The sequence below is a fragment of the Myotis yumanensis genome, unplaced genomic scaffold, assembly GCF_028538775.1.
Source record: "Myotis yumanensis isolate MYYU_CA2020_CCGP unplaced genomic scaffold, mMyoYum1.0.hap1 SCAF_5, whole genome shotgun sequence".
Lineage (NCBI taxonomy): Eukaryota > Metazoa > Chordata > Mammalia > Chiroptera > Vespertilionidae > Myotis > Myotis yumanensis.
This window is the reverse complement of record NW_027223756.1, coordinates 23,131,955-23,147,246: the sequence shown is the minus strand read 5'-3', so window position 1 is coordinate 23,147,246 and position 15,292 is coordinate 23,131,955. Positions and strand designations below refer to the sequence as shown.

At 34.7% G+C, this 15,292-nt stretch overlaps 1 protein-coding gene across 2 annotated transcripts in view; it reads left to right on the top strand.

Moving 5' to 3' along the window:
* The first annotated feature begins 227 nt into the window (after positions 1 to 227).
* The window catches only part of SPINK5 (serine peptidase inhibitor Kazal type 5), a 69,954-nt gene continuing 54,889 nt past the window's right edge, over positions 228 to 15,292 (top strand). The window contains exons 1-4 of one of the 2 annotated variants that reach the window (XM_070414655.1): positions 228 to 340; positions 1,551 to 1,576; positions 6,149 to 6,276; positions 8,817 to 8,889. In XM_070414655.1, coding sequence (XP_070270756.1) covers positions 286 to 340; positions 1,551 to 1,576; positions 6,149 to 6,276; positions 8,817 to 8,889 — 282 coding nt within the window. In that variant the 5' untranslated portion in view covers positions 228 to 285. The remainder of the gene's footprint in view (positions 341 to 1,550; positions 1,577 to 6,148; positions 6,277 to 8,816; positions 8,890 to 15,292) is intronic. The other variant, XM_070414654.1, reaches the window with a different exon arrangement.

The following is a 15,292-nucleotide window of genomic DNA, read 5'->3' as shown; positions in this document are numbered from 1 at the left end:
GTGCAACCAATCTGTCTTCTTCTAGAACTACTTTGGAAGCAGACATTATCTGTTCAAATCTGCCCCCTTGACAGGATCCTAAAGGATGGAAGAAGCTAAATTGATGTGGTATCTTAAGTCTAGCACGACCTTGAACAACTGGTTTTGTAACGTTGACTGTTGTGGGTGGGTGTGTGTCATCAGGTATATATAAAGTAAGCTGCATCGCCATGGGTTCAGTCCTCGAGCACAAGCTGGTGAGCAATGCACGGAGCAGACTTATAACCAGCTTACATCATCTTCATCATGAAGATAACCACGGTGCCAGTACTTCTGAGCCTAGCTCTTTGCCTCATACAAGGTAAGCAATTTGCATGTAATCTAAGCCTCTTGCCACAAACCACAAAGCCCTGGGGAGAGACTGGTCTCCCTCCCCCTGCCCATACTTAGTATTCAAGATTACATAAATGTATGTAATCCTAAAATATCTTGCCAGATGCAGAGCTTTAAAGAATTATATATGTGGTTTTATAACGATGTTGTTATCTTTAGAAATGGCAAGGAGTTTGAGATAATCTGAATTTTACCCATGAGAAATCATTCCAGCAATTCTACATTAGTACTAAAAAGCTAGTGGATTCTTCTTTATATGACCCTCTTAGCAAGCATATCAATTCATACTTATAGGAACTATGTATATAATAGATATTTAAAACTTCGATGTATGTTTTATATATAGGTATATATATTTAATAGCATATTTATAAAAATATTAACAATTTAAATTCAATCATCTATTCTTATTTTAAAGCAGTAGTACCCTCTAGCATATTTTATTTGTGCTAAATGGATTAAAGGCACTTCTTATAAAGGGGAAAGGACTTTTGTGGGAGCTCAGAGGTAGGTTTCTGCATTTGCTACTTGAACTTGGAGGGAACACGAATTGCTTAGAGCTATCTTGCTGTGAAGCATTGACATGTTTTAAAAAGAAACCCTAGATGGAGTTTTAAACATTATGCACAAATGATGCCCACTTTTCTAGGATAAATGTGTTGGTGCAAAAAGTTGTCTCATATTGACGGAGTATAATATAGTCTGTGATTTTAATTAAACTTAATTTTTATCATATCTCTAATTTTTGTAGCTGTCATAAGGATGCAATGTAACCTGAATTCAGAAAATTTAATTTTATGTGTATATATGATCTAAACTTTCTGCTACATTATACTTTCAAATTGTAATTGTTATGATATAATTGATATTTAGGTTATAATTTTAAAAGAGGTCTGAAATACTCTGCTAATGAAAGGATTTTAGAAATTAGATATTTTGAGGGGGTCAGGAAACATATAAATATTATTTTCTAAAGTAATTGGACCTTTCTGAGTGTATACACTGATCTCCTGGGGCCATTCCCTCATTTCATTTCAATGTGTTCAAAAATAATTTGTGGTTTTTTAACATATTTCCAGTAAAGTGAATAAGGAACTGCACTGAGCTAATTTTTTCTTTTACTTATTAAATATTTTAGATCCCTTTAACTTTGTTTTTTGTGTGTTGTTGTGTTCCAGATGCTGCCAGTATGAATGAAAATCAGGTCAGTCCTGCTTTTTCTGTTCATTGAATTCATTCCAAGATCTCTAAAGAAAAATGTTTCCTGGCCAACACCTTGATGTTAATAATGCAGACACGTTATACTGATAGAGGCTACTAGCTTTTGCTAAAAACACAGAAACAGGTCTAAATGAATTAAGGCATGAATCTCAGACACACACATATCACTGTATTAATGATAATGGGTGTGAGCAAGAGGGGATCTACCATGCTATAGGAGTGCTTTAAAATTCCACAAACACACCAGTGAATTAGTATTGTTCTGTTTAACAGCTAAAACACACACAGGAAGCAGAAATTAGTTTTCTTGTGATTATTATGTTAAAAGGGGGTTGGCTATATCTTATATAATGTCAGTGTACATACTTCATTCAATAAATATTTATTGAGCATGTATTATGAATCAGACCTTGTTTGAGATGCTGGAGATATTACAAAGTAAAGGAGAAACACAAGAACCATTCTGTCATGGAGCTTACATCTCAGTGGAGGAAAACAGACAAATCAATTAGTAAATTAATAAAAACATATAGTACATTAATAAAGATTAGTCTTAGGAGAAAAATACAGGAGGATGGAAGAAATGAATTTCTGGGGATGGAGGTGGTATTAGTTCTTCTTGGGATAGTCAGGTAAGTTCTCCCTGAAGCTAACAATAGAACAGGGGTCTACAGGTGGTGGGGAAGGTCATGAAGATGTTTTTTCCATTTAAAGCAGACCAGCCATGACAAAGGCCCTCTTTACTACCTCTTTTTTAGAGGCTTTTTGTTTGAGAGCTAAAAGAATTGTTTTCTATAGAAGTTAATCATTTTATATATCTGGAAAAAAATTTAAAAGGGCCAGTTACATGCACACACACACACACACACACACACACAACTATGCCATTAATTCAGCACTTAAAACAGTGCTATGTATATAGCAAATATTTGCTACATCTCCCAAAAGTCATAAAGATTAAGGTACTAAAACAGTAAAACAACCCCTTTCTACAATGAAACTATTAGGACCATGGTAAAATACTCTCTTGCTATGTTTTATTATAACAATTTTTTAAAAGAAATTTTTTCCTAGGATGTTCTAGAGAATTTCATCATAATCTCTATTATTTCATCTGTTTGCCGATTAAGGAGAAGTGGAGAAACCTCTATAGTTTAAATAGTGGTATGGTAGAGTAGAAAAGGAAAAGGCTGTATTTGGGGAAATTAAAAAGCTTGCTCATTGGGATGTTTCATAGTGGTAAAAAGAAGGGTATTGTGCAAACTTCATTTTCAGGCAGCCATAAGTTGTTCTTAGAGTTTCTGACAATGGGCGGCGGTTTCCAGTGGATATATCCAATCCTGCACTGATACTTTTTTATGGCTTTAAACTCTATTTCACTAAAACATCAAAAACCTAAAGTTAGCCACCTCTCATGTTGGAATAAGCAAGGAAAACACCAAGAAGTAATTATTTCTCTGGAAATGTTTCTGACCACAGTCCTTGGATATTTTGTCAGAAATGAAAACTATTGATTTAGTCTTTCTTGCGGTGCTGGGAATTTTATTTTTCAAGCTCAGTCCGTAACTTGTTGAAAGTTATAAACATGAGCCAGAGCAGCATGGAAAAGTCCTGTAGTAACTGCAAGGATCTCTACCATGTGCTTATATTTGTCATCACAGAGGGTCATTATAAAGCCAAAGCAACCTTGTTAGTGCTCTAACACAGACAAGGAATGATGCCAACTCCCTGGGACATTTTATTATGATGCCTGGGGAGGGACAATGGAAGACAATGGGCTGTAAAGCAGCCACTGACAGAAACAGAAAGAGCTTGGCCCTCGAGGGCTCCAGTTTTCCTGGGCTTTGGGGAAAACACAAACAAGAGCAACAATAACCAAACAAAGCGAGCCAAAAGCCTGCAAGTGAGACTGCAAGTAAACAGTTGCTGGGATTTCACCTCCCCACCTCCCCATGCCTTTTTGGTCTGGATTGGCTCCTTTTTCAAAACCCCCTTTATTATGGTGATTGGGAATATATTATATTTTCCCCAAAGAAAAACCCAACCACTGCTTTCAATTTTTACAGCCTTTTTCTGTTTCATAAAGAGAGTGTTGAATCTCATCTTAACTAGTTAAACATTATGAACAAGTTTTTTAACCTATTTTCTAGGCCTGAGTTGTTCATTTGAAAGAGAAAAAGAAAAAAAGAGTGGGTCTTTGTAGGAATTAGGGGCTCATCTAATTTTGACATTAGAGAAGTCTGATTCAGGAATATCCTGATTGACAATGTTCTTATTCAATTGATTGCTAAAAACTACTTAAAGCTTTATTCCAGTGTTATCATGAATCTTGTCTTAAATACTTTAAGACCTACCTCACAAGGAATGTATTTCTTTTATTATTATTATTGATTGATTGATCTTTTTGGAAGAGAGAGCGAAGCATTTATTAGCTGTTCCACTTATTTATGCTTTCATTGGTTGCTTTTTGTATGTGCCCTGATGGGGAATCAAACTCAAACCTTGGTGTATTGGGGCGATGCTCTAAGCTAGCCGGCCAAGACTATAAGGGATGTATTTCTATTACAAAGACACCAGGGTCTTCTCTGATTCTATGACAAAGTTTCTACTTAGATTTTATGGAATCATTTATATCTGGCATGCTAAGCAGTAACTTGCAGTGCTGGCATAAGATACTATAAAATTAAAGACCAGACACAGACCTCAGAGGCCCACATGTCAGTCTGTTGTCAGAAATTATTACTGTGCCACTCAGATAAGATCACTGGGTGGGGACCATAAGTTTAGAGATATTTCAGTAGGTTGTCCTTTGCAAAATTTCACAGGGCTTGTCTCTTACATTATTTAGTTACCATTTTTTTCACTATTAATCATTTTTCAACTGCCTCTCTGTTTAAGAGGCTAGGTTAAATACATCATTACCCACTAGGTGGTAACCAACATGTAAAGAAGGATTTCTCTATATACTGTTATATCTATGGGACCTGGCAAAGTAATTTCATAAGTGTTTATTGATTGATTGAATAATTATTGTAAAGATATAGGAAGCTGAAAAGAATTCCATAATTAATCCTTTGGAAGAGGTTGTATTGTTGGAGTTGGAGCAAAGACTCGATTTAATTTTTTTCCTGATGCAAGCATCTCAAAGCAAGATTTTATTTATTTTGCAAAGGAAAAACTTAGATTTTTAAAGACTTGCTCTAAAGAGCCAGTGGATTTGCAAAACTAATAGGGAATAGAAAGCATTTTAAATAATAGAATAGGTGGAAATAAGGACAGTAGACAGATCTTTAAAAGTGAGGGTTCTTTCTTTTCATGCATTTCTTAATTCAATGTATTTTATTGGAGAACTGTATGTCACTCAGTCTTTTTAGGAGCTTAAAATTAATGGTACATTTGCAGTACCTGGTAAAATATTATTCAGAATGATTTCCCCTCTCCTCCCTAACGTTGGTACAGTGCTTCCGTCTGCATTTAACAAAAAGAAAGCCAAAACCAAAACATAGCACTCCATGTCTTGAAGGATATCACACAGAATAGTAAAATAGTAGTTCCAGAGAATATACAAAAAATATAAATAAACTAACTAATTAACTAACTAACTAACTAACTAACTAATAAATATAGAACTAGGCCTCCCCAAGGATGTGATAGTGAAGGGCCTGGAAACTGCAGGGGAAGCTAACTGGAAGCTAACTTTGTTAGCTTTTACTAGTAGGTCAGTTCGTTGGATCTGAGGTTAATTTCATTTCAGAAGAGGAGCTAGTCTATAAATATGTTTTCCAAACATATATGACCAAGGAGTCCTTTCATTCAACTTTTAACTTGTTTTCCACTTTTTAATTGAACAACTGTTAACACTTCCGGGAGTTGGTGTCTTGGATACATCCTTTGCTGACACGGCAGAGGCTCTTCACAGTGTCCAGTTCACACACTGTCCCAGTCCTCCAGCAACTTTTCAAAGTCCTTCTTACAGCACATGATGACCCACTGTATGCTAGATGTTTTATATGTGCCATCAGCATATTTTCCAATAATAATGACAACAGCAACAAAAACAAAGCAATAATAATAAAGGAGGAGGGAGAGGAGGGAACGAAATTCGACCTATTAAATATCTATAAGCATCAGGCATTCTTTGAGGGCTTTTTACATGTTATGTTTCATCCTCAGAAGACCTGTGAAATGTATATATTTATAATCCCCGATTTTTATTGATAGGGTAAGTAAGCCTTTGAGAAGTTAATTTGCTAAGGCTATTGGACTTATAAATGAGAACCATGAAATATAAAGTTTTTGATTCCCAGTTTCTTGTTCTTTCCATTCCACTAGTTGTTTTAGATGAATGCTTATTAGGTGAATTTGCATCTCCAATAGACATTATACAATATACAGAGTCACTGTTTTTGTTTGTACTATTTATAACAACTGAATGAATGTCTTCTATATAAAAGGGGTAGTGGTTATTAAGTAATATCATTCAAGGAAGTTTTTTTTAGAAGGTCTTGCTTTGATAAGGTTTCAGTAAACACAACTTTTTTCACCTTTCCCTTAGGATGCATGCAGTGAATTTCGGGTATTGATGAAAAATGGGAAGCTGTTCTGTTCCCAGGATAAAAAACTTCTTCAGAGCCCTGATGGAATAATGTTCCTCAACAAATGCGCCACATGCAAAATGATACTGTGAGTAAAGTTTCTCTTCCTGGTGTTTGAGTTACCGGCTGATCTCTGAACTAGTAAATGTATTCTTTTTCCAAACCGGTCAGGGCATATTCTTTTTATTTTTTGGCAAATATGTCTTTCTAAATCTAAATGGTTAAATAAAAATAGTTTGTAGATCACTCTGGCATCTCTCATCAGATAAAGTTGGGTAAATGCCACCCACCTGGAAAGGTTGAATCATCAAACATATGGTATTCCAAAACACCCAGAGGGCCCAGCATGAATACCTTATGTAAAATTTAATAATCTTTTGAGGATGTAATTCCAATTTGAGTTTCCTGGCTCTGAAAAATTATTTTAAGAAAGAAAGTCAGATTCCGTGGGCCTGTTAAGACCTGATCCTGTTGTACCTTAGGGACGGAGAAAAGCCCCTTGGGAATGATGTCAAACTTTTCTTGTGGCAGCCAACCAGGAGAAGAATTTAAGCAGGATACACCCTGCCTCTGTGAACTGCCGGTGTTTTCAGACATTTGGGATTATACTAAAATGAGATGGATTAAAAAGTTAATTATATCTTGCAATTACCTGTAATTCAGAAAGAATTAGTATCCAGGAAGTTAACCAACATCTATGCAATGCTTCTTAACTTGACTTCCTTCTCTCCAGTGACACCTCAGAAGTAGAAGATGGCTTGAGCTATCAATTGCAAAACCTCAAAACAAAGTGTCCTCATTTGTTTTTGAACAGGGAGGTCATTCTCAATTTCTGACCAACATCCAAACTTCAACACTGGTATCAAGCCAATAACTAAGCTTACCTGTTTAAGATAATTAGCTTTTTAAATGCCAGCCTGGTATGTGTCAAGGGATTTAATTTGACATAGTCAATAATATTGACATAATGAAGTTCTGGTCACTTCACATAATGAAGTCTAAAGAAGAGACTGTGGGAAGATGAGGGAAGGCAGGGCAAGATGGAGAGTGGGGTGAGGCCCAGGGAAGGTTGAAGAATCCTTTCTTATTCTCTTGGAAGCTGAATGTAAGCCAGCAGGTCTATTATTCACCATAAAGTTTCCTTCTTGTTTCATTGGGTGTTTTGATAGTAGACCGATACTATGAAATAATAAGTTTACTGAAAACTAATTTAAAACAAATATAAAATGCCTTAAGACACATAAGGCAGTTTATCACTTTGAAGCCACTCACTCCATTATTATATTTATTACCTATATAAATGAGTTGGAATAAATTTTTTTTTTTAACCTGGAAAGAAGGAGACTGTATGAGGCATAAACACTATCTTCAAATTTCTAAAGTTGTCCTATGGGTCCTCAGAGGTTGGAACTGGGTCCAAAACAGGAAGGCAGAATTTTACACATTAAGAATATGGTCTTTCTTTTTCTTTTGTTTTCCTTTTTTAAAAATTGAATTTATTGGGGTGATATTGGTTAATAAAATTATATAAGTTTAAGGTATACACTTTTATAATACATCCTGTGTATATTGTATTTTATATTCACCACCCTAAGTCAAATCTCCTTCCATCACCATTTATCCCCCCTTTACCATAACTCTTCTACCTCCCCCCACCTCCATTTTCCTCTGGTAATGACCACACTGTTGTCTGTCTATAAGGTTTTTTTTCCTCAATCCATTTACCTTTTTTTACCCAGTTCTCCCCTACCCTTCCCCTCTAACACCTATGAGTCTGTTTCTATTTGTTAGCTTACTTTGTTCATTAGATTCCTCATGTAAGTGAAATCATCTGGTATTTGTCTTTCTTCAACCAGCTTATTTCACTTAGCATAATACTCTCCAGGTCCATCCACACTGTTGCAAAAAGTAGGATTTCCTACTAATTTAAAAGAATATATGCACCCTTATGTCCACTGCAGCGGTATTAACAATAGTCAAGATTTGGAAGCATCCCAAGTCCCCATCAGTAGATGAGTGGATAAAAAAGCTGTGGTACTTGCCCTGGCCAGTTTTGCTCAGAGGATAGAGCGTCAGCCTGCAGACTGAAGGGTCTCAGGTTCGATTCCAGTCAAGGGCATGTACCTTGGTTGCAGGCACATCCCCAGTAGGGAGCGTGCAGGAGGCAGCTGATCGATGTTTCTCTCTCATCGATGTTTCTAACTCTTTCTCTCTCCCCCTCTCTCTTCCTCTCTGTAAAAAAAAAAAATCAATAAAATATTTTTTTTTAAAAAAAAGCTGTGGTACAGTTACACAGTGGAATAGTACTCAGTCAATAATACGGTCTTTCAAAGAGAGCATTCCAACAATGGTACAGACGTCTTTAAAGTTGGTAACCACCTGGATGTTGGAAGTATTTAAGGGGGGGATAATCTGCTGTGCAGTTATACGCATAGATTCTTGCCGCCAATAGAACCACGTTTGAGATACTTTTCAGTACTGAGAAGAGATTTATGGTACCTCTGCTCATTTCTGGTCCTGCCAGACTGGGTTGAGGAGAACAGTCAGAATTAAGTTCACCATGTATGCTGTTATCCTTAAAAGTTGGGCAGGTATGTCTAAGCTATGCTATTTCTTGCTCTCTTCCAGGGAAAAAGAAGCCAAAACCCAGAAAAGGGCCACACATTTAGCAAGAGCCACTGGAGCCACTGCCCCAGCAAAGGTAAGAGACTATTTGGAGTCAATTTACCATATTAGCTTTCAAGATTATGTTTTACTCTATGTAGAATTATTTATTTCCTACTTACTAGCATACCTGTTGTGAAGCCAACTGAGAAAGGAGGGAACATGGTTTAGTCCATGGGTGGGCTAAATATCTGTTACAGCTAGTCCGTAGGCCCAACCCATGACCCAACTCTGCAAACATTTTGGGTACCTGACAGATACTGAAAGGAGGAGTAAGTCAGTGTGACGCCTGCCTTCCATCGTCCCTTCTCATTCCTCCTGTTCTGTATTAGCTCCAACAAGAGCCTTCATGGGACTGTACAACTCAATTCAAATCTCAGAGCTCTTATTTATTGTCGTTGTCACTTGGACCATTTATGTCTTTCTCAGTCTCATTTATTTCATCTTTGAAATGGAATGTGGGACCAAATGAGAAACCAAGTTTAAAAAGCCAGCTACAGTGTTTAACATGTGCTAGCAGGCATTTGATTCATTTTATTTCCTTTTACTTTTCTTCTTTTACTTCCTATTGCCTATCTTTTCCAATACCTGAAGAGTTCTAATTTAACTTGAGTTGTTTGTCTTTATCTAATTTCCAGATTGGGATGTAGGCCAATATTTGTTTGAGAAAAGAAAGTGTTCAGAGGTAAAAAACAAAACAAAACTTTTTAAAAAATAAAAAATGATATAAAATGAAAGAAGCTGCACAAATACAACCATTTCACTTTATATTTTTTAATGTATACAAAATATTTTATTCATACAAAAGAATAGAAATTCTAGGTCCAGATTGAAGAAAATTTCTAACCTAGAAATGTCTCACAATAAATTATTGACAAGCGGGGCTTATTGCCAGGTATCCCGACAACTACTCACACCACTCCAGGTCTTCTATTTAGCTTCTTCTCCAATATCTTCTTCCTCTTCTTCCTTTTGTGTGTAACAAGTCATGGAAATGATCAGTCATGGCAGACACACCCAAATTACTTTAACATCCCTTCTCTAACTAAGCTACCATCTTCCTTGTCAGTGTTACTTAGGAATGTCTGAGAACCTCAGCCTCCGCAGAAAGTCTAGTCAAATTCTTTGCTGGGCTCAGCCAGTCTCACTTTTAAAACAATAACACAATCACCACTCAGTCTATTTGAAATCCTTTTTCTGAGCAAAAAGGACCTGCTTCTCTACTCTAAAAAATCACTGGGGGTCAGAACATCTTACTCGTAACAATCAAATCTACCTTTGTCACATTTAGAGAGTGACTCATTCTGTAAGATTTATTCTCTTCCTTCTCCTCCTCTTTTTCCTTTATTGAAAAACTGGTACATCAGTGGTGTTTAAAAATGCAAAATACAAGCAATGACAAAAAATGACACATACACATCCCAATCTTAACAAACCTACTATTTAACAAATATTACAAGTCAGATGTTTCATTTGTAGACATTTACTGAATTTTCATCAAATAGAATTATTGAGAAATAAAATTACAGAATTTCAAGAATGTTAATGTTTTATGCCTGAGTTAGAATTTTTACCTCTAGTAAAGTTCTTAAGATTACATGTTTTGCTCTCTAGGAAACTACTTACTTATAAATTAAGACAATTAATGTTTGGCCATCTGTCTAGATTTTATTTTCAGTGTTTGAATGGATTCATGCAATTACACTGTGTTTGTTTTTGTTATTTCTCTCTCCACTGTAAAAGAGAAAAATCTACCCACTTTTTCTGATTAGATTCCTCCCATCAAAAATCAGCCTTGATACTCACTCTCAGAATAAGGTACTCTACCTGTTCAAGCATTTTCCTCCTACAGACATTCTCTCTCTCTTGCACCATCAATTTCTTCTTCACTAGGCTGCCGTTCTTTCACCTCCCAACTCTAATGTCCAATCCATAAATAAGTCTTGTTGGCAGTCCCTAAAATATTTTATCCAAATTTGATTCCATTTCACCATTTTTGTTTCTATCATCCTAGTCAAATTCTTCATAATTTCTAATGTATTCAGTCCATGCGAGACTTGTTTTTAATTGATTGATTGATTGATTGATTGATTCAGTGTTTCTCATTGATTTAGGTTGGCAAGTTTATCGGATATTAAGCTCATATGTGTGTATTTGTGTTTTTTGAGTTCTTAATTCTGCTCAGATTAGTTTATTGCTTTAATGACTAATAGGGCAAGTTTTCTGTCTTAGTTCACTTTTTTCAAATGTGATTTACCTATGCATAGGTTTTTTTCCATATAATTATTAGAAATAAAAATATTACTGAATTTATGAAAGCCCCCAATTGAGTATAGGAACCAATGTGATTAGGATACAAAGAATGTATAAGTTAGCTGGAGTAAAATTCACTTCTTAGAATATTATCTTGCTCCAATCAAAAGCACACAATACTTTCTCCTTAATTTCTATACTTTCTGTGTATTTTATAAGATTTAAAAGTATTCTCTGCAGGTATTTTTATAATTTTTGCTAATACCTAGAAAATTTGTAAATGTATTGTCATTTTGATTGGTATTTTGTTGTTTATGGTATTTCTATCTGGTTATTGTTGGTATAAACAAATTCTATTGATTTCTATAGATTGATCTTATATTGAACAACTTTATGATAACTTCTGTTAATTCTTATAACTTATTTATTAATTCTATTATTTCTTAGTAGTTGCTTACATTATCTGCATATAATATCAGATAATAGACATTTTATAACTTCCCTTTCAATCTTACCACTCATTTATTTCTTTTTCTTTCCTTATATTATTGGCTAGGATCTAAGAGTTCAGTTATTAAACAGTAGTGATAATAATGAACATCAAACTACCCTCTCTCCCCTATTTTAAAGGAATACATCTAAAGTTTCTCCATTAAGTATAATATTGACTATAGGTGCCTTTTCCATAAATTGTGGCACATTTAGGAAGTTCCCTTCTTTTCTTAATCTTATGAATATGTTTTGGTCATTATCAAATTCAGTCTCTTCAACTATTGAAATAATTTTCTGACTTTTTCTTTCAGTCTAATGAATTAAATTTCTTAATAAATTTGCTAATGATTAAACTATTATTCTTTCTTAGGGTAAATCATACTTAATCATAATGTATTTTAAATATAATATTGAATTTAGAAAGTTAATATTTTATTTAGAAATTTGAAATTATTTTTACAAGTAAAATGAGCCTATACTTTTCTCTTTTTAATTATTCTAATGTGGTTTTAGAATCAACAGACAATTACCCTGAGTGGTCACATTTCAGGTTATGGCTGAATAAAGAGGTCAGCAAATCTTTTCTCCAAAAGGCAACTATAAATCTAAATAAATTGAACAAAACAATCATTATTACCACTCTGGAAACTGAAGAGCAACAGCCTGTGTCCATCTGACAAGCGTTTATGCTTTGAAAACTGCTAACCTTTGGATTAGAACAGTGGGAGTCTGCAGTGCTCTTGTTTAAGGACTACATCTTACCTCTGTTGCTTCCTTGTTGCGGAGGATCTACCAAAGCAGGGTAGGATGTGGGGGTCAGCACTGCTGTTGTTGAAAGTAGCTTACCTAATTTTGGGTAGGAGGCTACAATCATACTCAGAGATGTTTTCGGTATAAGTCATGACCTTCACCAAGAGTAAGGGGGTGGCCCGAGGTTGTAGCATGGTTGGGGCAAATATATTTCTGGCTGAGTTCTCACACATTGGCAGCAGAGCGATTCACATGGTTCTGGTTGACTATAAGGCTGTGCACAAGCCTTTAGAAAACACACACACGAAAAAACCCAGTGTAAAACAAATGCTGCAGTAGATGCAAGAATGGCCTGATCTTTGAATGCCCTCCCCAGTGCACACTAGGTCCATCTGCACAGGGTAGAAGCCTCACTGGCTTGAGGAATTTGAGCACAAACTGTGTCTAATCATTGTTCTGCCACAAGTCATACAGATACAGGGGGGGAAAATCCTAGAAATCCATGCTTAAGAATAAACTAAGAATATTTTTTAGCAGACACATCAACAGCAGCATATTATGGAACAGGAAGAAATCAGAGATTTGGCCCAAAGATACAAACAAAAACAAAACAGGAATATTTTACAGTAAAATCTTAATTCTGAATCATTGCAATATATTATCCAAAATGTCTAGTTTTCAACCAAAAGTATGAGCTATGAAAAGTAATGGGGATGTATGACCCACTTTTTCAGGAGAAAAGAAAAGTGAATGGAAACTGAGTGTCTCCAGGTGTTAGATTCAACAGACTTGAAGCAGCTACTTAAAGTGTTTAAATGCTAAATAAATCCAAATTTTAAAATTTCTTTAAAAGGTATAATAAAAATTAATAAACAAATCGAGATTTTCAGTGAAAAAATATATATTTGGGTTAGAACAATAGTTCTAATAACAATTTAAGACTTATGGGTTTCTGCTAAAGTAGTATACAGATACATAGATAGAACTGGAAATTCTAGAGCTAAAAAGTAACTCAAATGAAATATTCAGTAGAGACTTCAAAAGCAGCTTTTAGATATCATAATTGACATGTAGAAAGATCAATCAAAATTAACAGTGGAAGTACAGAGAAAAAAATTGATGGAAATGAACAGTCATGGAGTCCTTGAGATAACAACAAGCCTGACAATACAGATAGGAATACAATAGAAATATCAGAAATAGACCAGACAGAAAAATAAAAAATTTATTTGAAGAAGTAATGACCTCAATGGTGTCAAATTTGATGAGAAGACGATCTTTACATTCAGAAATATCAATAAGCCCCAAATAGGATTAAAAGAAAAAAAATAGGTAATTCAACAATAATGTTTAGAAACTTTAATACTCTACTCTCATAAACTGATAAACAACTAGACAGAACATCATCAAAGATAAAGAATACTTGAACACTATCAGTTAATTGAACCTAAACTGAAAAATAGAGAATGCTTCCCCAGTGATTGCAGAAGGTACATTTTTTTTCAAGTAACAGTGGAACATTCTTCCAGATAGATGATATAATAGGATATAAAACATATCTCAATAAATTAAAAGTAATTAAAATTATACAGTTTGATGTCTGATCACAACAGAATTAAATACAAAACCCCCAAGAAAAATAAATTATGGAAATTTCCAAATAACTGAAGGATCAAAGAAACAACATGACAGGAATTAAAACATAACTTGAGCCCAACCAGTGCTGCTCAGTGGTTGAGCATCAGCCTATGAACCAGGAGGTCACAGTTCAATTCCCCATTCTACATATCTGGGTGGTAGGTTCAATCCCCAGTAGAAGGTGTGCAAGAGACAGCCAATTGATAATTCTCTCTCATCATGGATGATTCTCTCTCTCTCTCTTTCTCTCTCTCTCTCTCTCTCTCTCTCTCTCTCTCTCTCTCTCTCTCTCTCCCTTTCTCTCAAATCAGTGTGTTGTGTTTTGTTTGTTTGTTTTTAAAAAAACCAACATAATTTGAACTGAATATAACAAAAAACACAGTAATTCAAGAGTTAACAGGTTTTAGCTAAAGTGTAGTATACAGTCATACCTCTGTATCCATGGGGGATTTCACAGATACCAAAATCCACAGATGCTCAAGTCCCTTACTTAGTCCTCTGTATCATGGATTCCATATCCATGGAAAACGGTAACATTTTAATAATCTGAGCTTCCACATATAGAAAGATAGAGGGGAAAAGAGCAAATGAAACCCCAAGCAAACAGAAGGGACATAAAGATTAGAGCAGGAATTAATGAAGTACAAAACATAAGGAATAAAAAAATAATAATAAATCAAGTCTAAAAGTTGGTTCTTTGAAAAGATTAACAAGCTGACAAACCTTTAGGTAAATTGACTTAAGAAAGAAAGAATAAACAAAAATTTCCAAAATAAGGAATGAAATATGCAGTGTAAATATGTATCTTAGAGAAATCACGAGGATTATAATGGAATATTATGAACACATTTATGCCATAAAAGTGGACAGCTGAGATGAAATGGACAAATTTCTCCAAAGAAAGAAATTATTAAAAATGAACCCAAGAAGAAATAAAAGATCAAAATAGACCTATAGCAAGTAAGATAATTAAATCCATAAGAAAATACCAGATCTAGATGACTACATTTGTGGTTTTCATCAGATATTGAAAGAAGAAATAATACCAATCTTTACAGACTCATTCAGGAAATAGAGGAGTAGGTTACCTTACCAGCTCACTCTAAATGAAGCCAGTGTTATTCCAATACAAAATCCAAAGGAAGACATCGCAAGTACAGGGAAAACTGACAAATATCCCTCGTAAGCAGAGATGGAAATATTTTAAACAATATATTTAAACGATCTTTATATTCAAGAATATATTTAAATGATCTTTACATTCAATAATATATTTAAAATATGTAAATAATATATTTAGTGAACAT